The 4,962-nt window shown below is 50.9% G+C and overlaps 1 protein-coding gene across 1 annotated transcript in view; it reads right to left on the reverse strand.

The window, feature by feature from the left end:
- LOC137815863 (uncharacterized) overlaps nt 1-3,642 on the reverse strand; it is a 17,709-nt gene extending 14,067 nt beyond the window's left edge. The window contains exon 1 of the mRNA XM_068618975.1: nt 3,164-3,642. Coding sequence (XP_068475076.1) covers nt 3,164-3,642 — 479 coding nt within the window. The remainder of the gene's footprint in view (nt 1-3,163) is intronic.
- Between the last annotated feature and the right edge of the window lie 1,320 nt (nt 3,643-4,962).

Raw genomic sequence — 4,962 nt, forward strand, 5'->3', positions numbered from 1 at the left:
GGAAGGTCATACAGGAAACCCTAAAGACACCTCAAACTTTCACCGCAGATAATCTAGTGGGGGTACATCAGGTCAGCACGTCGAGAGGAAGGGCGAGGAGTTATCGGTCATTGACTCAGGAGACGTTGAAAACTCCCAGGGTAAGCATATATCCAATCCCTATGGAGGAATCATTGCAGGTCTGCTTGGTCGAAGGAGGAGAAAGTTGGATGACGCCCTACAAGAGCTACCTGGCTGATGGGATACTCCCATTGGAATCCACAGAGGCCAGAAAAATAAAGAAAAATTCTTCCAAGTACACTCTCATCGATGGAGAGTTGTTCAGACACGGGTTCACCAACCCAATCTTGGTATGTGTAAGCGACGACCAATGCGCACATATAATGGCAAAGCTCCACGAAGGGATATGTGGGAGTCATACCGGTGGTTGATCTCTTGCATCGAAGGTCATTCATGCGGGATACTATTGGCCAACCGTAAGGGAAGACTGCACGAGGTACACACAACAGTGCAAGCAGTCTCAGCAACATGCTGACTGGCATAAGGCGCCGCCAGAAGAGCTTAAGTCGATTTACAGCCCCTGGCCTTTCCATACTTGGGGAATCGATATCCTAGGACCCTTTGGCGATTCGTTAGATGAAATACCTCGTAGTCGCCATAGTGTACTTCACGAAGTGGATAGAGGCCGAGCCAGTGACGCAAATCACGGCCCACAAGATCCAGCACTTCGTGTGGAAGAATATAGTGTACCGCTTCGGAGTACTGAAGCGCTTGGTGTTAGATAATGGCACACAGTTTGCAAGCCAACAATTGGGCAAGCTATGCTAAGAAGTTGGAATAAAGCAGGTGTTCGCACCAGTCAAGCACCCCAGACGAATGGGCAGGTTGAGTCTGCCAACAGAGTCCTGCTCAGAGGTCTGAAGAGAAGGCTCGAAAAGGCCAAAGGAACCTGGGCAGAGGAGGTTCCTAGAACTGTGTTGGCCTACCACACCACTCCCTAGTCCACCACCAGAGAGACACCCTTCAGCTTGGTGTATGGGTCGAACGCGATGATTCCCGTAGAGATTCAGGAGAGCTCGCTACGCTTCTAGAATTTCGTGGTTGAAGAGTCCAACGAAGAGAGAAAGGTGAACCTGGACCTACTGGATGAAGTCAGGGAGGAAGCAAGAATTAAAGCTGAAGCTTTGAAGTGAAGGGTGGAGTAGAAGCACAACTCAAAGCTGAAGCCTCGCCAGTTCCAGGTCACCGACCTGGTGATGCGGAAGGCCCACCCATATCAGCTAGAGAACAAGTTGTCCCCCAAGTGGACTGGTCCTTTCAGAGTGACAAAAGCCCTTGGGAATGGGGCATACAGGCTTGAGACGCTGGAGGGAGGCGCGATTCCTCGTACATGGAATGCGACCAATCTCAAGTTTTATTTTAGTTGAACTTTAGCATTGTACATAGTTCTTAGGGGACGCTCTTTTTCCCTTACAAGGGTTTTTTAATGAGGTCACCCAATAAAATTCGATTGAAGTATATTCTCGAATGTTTTGTACAATGCAATTATGAACCGTTCCCTTGGGTTAGAGGTCTTGAGAGCAAGAAAGCTAGGTTCGCAGAGAACACCTCCCCCCTCGAGTGAGAGTGCCAAGGCTGAACGAAAAGGTTCACCAGTGAAACCCTCCTTCACCTTTGAGCGAAGATGAGGTCATTTATGAACCTTCTCTTGCATTAGAGGTCTCGAGAGCAGGAAAGGTAGGTTCGTAGAGAACACCTCCCCCCTCGAGTGAGAGCGCCCAAGGTTGAACGAAATGGTTCACCATAGAAATCCTCATTCGCCTTTGAGCGAAGACGAGGTCAATTACAAACCGTTCCCTTGCGTTAGAGGTCTCGAGAATGGGAAAGGTAGGTTCGCAGAAGAACACCTCCCCCTCGAGTGAGAGCGCCAAGGTTGAACGAAATGGTTCGCCAGTGAAATCCTCCTTCGCCTTTGAGCGAAGATGAGGTCAGTTACGAACCGTTCGCTTGGATTAGAAGTCTCAAGAGTGGGAAAGGTAGGTTCACAAAGAACGCCTCCTCCTCGAGTGAGAACACCAAGAATGAACAAGTATGGTTCACAGCAAAATCCTCTTTCATCCTTGAGTGGAGATGAGGTTAGCTATGAGTTTCCCTTGGGTTAGAGGTCTCGAGAGCGGGAAAGGTAGGTTCACAGAGAACACCTCCCCCTCGAGTGAAAACGCCAGGGCTGAACAAGCGCAGTTCATAGTTAAATCCTCCCTTGACTTTATACAACAAGGATAAGGTCAGTTTAGAACCTCCCCCATGGGTTAGAAGTCTTAAGGGTGGGCAGGATGGTTCGTAGAGAACACCTCCCTCCCCATTTGAGTGAGAACACTAGGGGAAAAAAGTAAGGTTCGCCAGTTAAATCCTCTATTGACTTTATACAGCAAGGACGAGTTCAGTTATGAGTTCCTCCTCGGGCTAGAAGTCTCGAGATTGGGCGGGATGGTTCGTAAAAAACACCCCCCTCTCTCGAGTGAGAGCGCCGTAATGGAGACATTATGGTCCAGAAGGGGAGTTCTCCCCAAACTCATGGTGGACAGGTAGGGGACAGACACAGGTTTCTCCTTGGACCAGGAAACTCGAAGTGGGATAACACAAAGTGCACTTCCCTCTTGAGCGAGAGCGCCAAGGTGAGGACAACACAGCTCGCTAGCGACATCAGTAAACAACTCCTTACTTAAAGAGATAGGAGCGAAGCCAGCTAGAGGTCTATCTCTTCCATGCCTTATGAAGCAGGTTCGAACAGCGAATACCAGAAGTTCCCTCACCTTTGCGTATGAGGGTGAGTTCAGTGACAGGTCAGTGTGCTCACCCCTGCTGCCTAATGAAGAGTGTACGGTAGGGCGGGGGTGGATAAACGTGCTACCTAAGTTTTAAGCATTGTCAAAGGCGTTGTTAGAAGAGTTAGCGCGAGGAGCAACAGCTGATGATCGAAGACGAAGAATGCAAGTTAAGGCGAGATAAAAAAAAGTAGCATTCAATAGGTCAAGATCCAGAAAACAGTTCAAGCAGTTAAACAGTTAAAGCGGTCAAAGGTAAATGGACATTCATAAATATAAGGAAGATTGTTCATTGAGAGGCCAGATACAAGCTAAGAAGGAGGGGCCCTAGGCACAACCTGCCCATTGTGTCCATCTCAAGGTGCACGCAGGTAACCTGAGCAAGGGCATCCTTGATCCCTGCGGCGTAGGCGTCGGCCGCGTCTTCAATGAGTTTCGCCTCTTTTTCCTTGAAGGATTTAGCTTGTTGGGCAAGGTCACCCTCCACCCGGCCAAGTAACACTTCTTGGTTGGTGGCCCGCTCTTCAAGTTTGGCCATCTTGGCCTTGGTTTCCTCCGCCTGCTCCTCCAGCTCGATTACCTTGGTGCGAAGGGGCAAGATCTTTGCCTCAAGCTGGATAGCCTCTTGACTTTTATCGAAGAGCTGCCTCTTGGTATCTTTCTTTGACTGGCGCAGGCAGCTCAGCTCTTGGGTCAGGGCGATCTCACGAGTGGCGAAGGCCCGAGCCTGTTGGGCAAGCTCATCTTGTTTCCTCCCCTCCGTCAGGGCCAGCTCTTCCTTCATCTGGGCCTCCACCACGACAAGTTGCTCATTCATCCTCGCCCTAGCCTTGCTTGTGAGGGCATTTGATTGGACAAGAAATTCGCCTAGGCTAAGGCACATGCGCTCCCTTATCGCCTCCTCGTCCAAACCCTCCGCTGCCCTTTCGCTTTGGAAGCATTTTAGGACGTGCTGAAGGACCGCGGGTAACTCGGGGGCAGAAGGAGTTTGGTTACCCCCAGGGGCGCTCTCCCCACCACCCTCGAGCGTAAGAAGTCCGTGGGGGAGGAGGCACTGGGGGGTTGATTCCTGAAAGAGGCGAGACAGCTGATGGTGGTAGAGTGAGAGGTCATAGCGGCAACCACCCTTCGCCTTTTAAAGATGATCCCCTCCCCAGTGTCTTTGCATTGTTCAAGTCGATCGCCACAACGCCCTTGTTCTTCTCAAGGGGGGTCAGCATGGGCGAGGCTCGGGTGGTGGCGAGGGGAATGGCAGCGATGGGAGCAGAAGGGGCTGGAGTAGGCGCGGAGTGGGCAGAATCGACGGGAGCGGAAGGAGCCGAGGCACCCGCGACACCAAGTGCCCCTTGGCGGTGGGCGAGGGCATCAGCTAACCTTGCCCTCTTCTCTTCGTTAAGTACCATGCCTGCACCAAGATAAGAAGACATGAAAAAGCAATGATTGTCAGAATACAAGAGGTCAGCAAATACATAAGCATGAAGAAATAGAACACACAGGCATGATAGAATGATGACGGGCAAACACAGTAAAGTGAAGAAGGAAGCAGAGACAAACCAATATAGCCCTTGAGGTCCGAGGGGCTGAACTCATGCTTAATCAATTGAGCAGTGTTGAATACTGCCCCTAGACTGGAAAGAACCTGGCACACTTCATGATCAAGAGAGGCCAGCTCCTCAAGGGTCTTGGGCTTCTTAAGCTTCAGCTTCCCCACCCAGTAAAGGGGAAATTCGTCCAGTAGGGTGGGCTCATGTTCGGTGCATCACACCTTAAAGAACTTCCCTTTGAAGCCCTTGTAGGATTGTTGGAAGAGCATGAGGAGGACTCTCCCTGCCGCGCCACTGAAGCTCACCCACAGGTTCTTTTCGGGGCTCTTAGCTTCAAAGAAATGAAGAAAGACATCGACGGAAGGAGTGTGCCCAAAGTGGTTGCACAGTATAGCGAACGCCCTCATGAAGGCCCAACTGTTGGGATGCAGCTGGGCGGGGGCCACGTTGATCTCCGTCAGCAATGCCCTCTCGAAGTCAGTGAGTGGGAGGCAGAGTTTGATCCATTTAAAAACGGTGAAGTAAAGGAAGAAGATAGGCTCTCCTTTGTTGGCCCAGTCATCAATGCACACGGGTTCGCCCTTCGCACAAGG

Source organism: Phaseolus vulgaris, chromosome 1 (genome assembly GCF_000499845.2).
Source record: "Phaseolus vulgaris cultivar G19833 chromosome 1, P. vulgaris v2.0, whole genome shotgun sequence".
Classification (NCBI taxonomy): domain Eukaryota; kingdom Viridiplantae; phylum Streptophyta; class Magnoliopsida; order Fabales; family Fabaceae; genus Phaseolus; species Phaseolus vulgaris.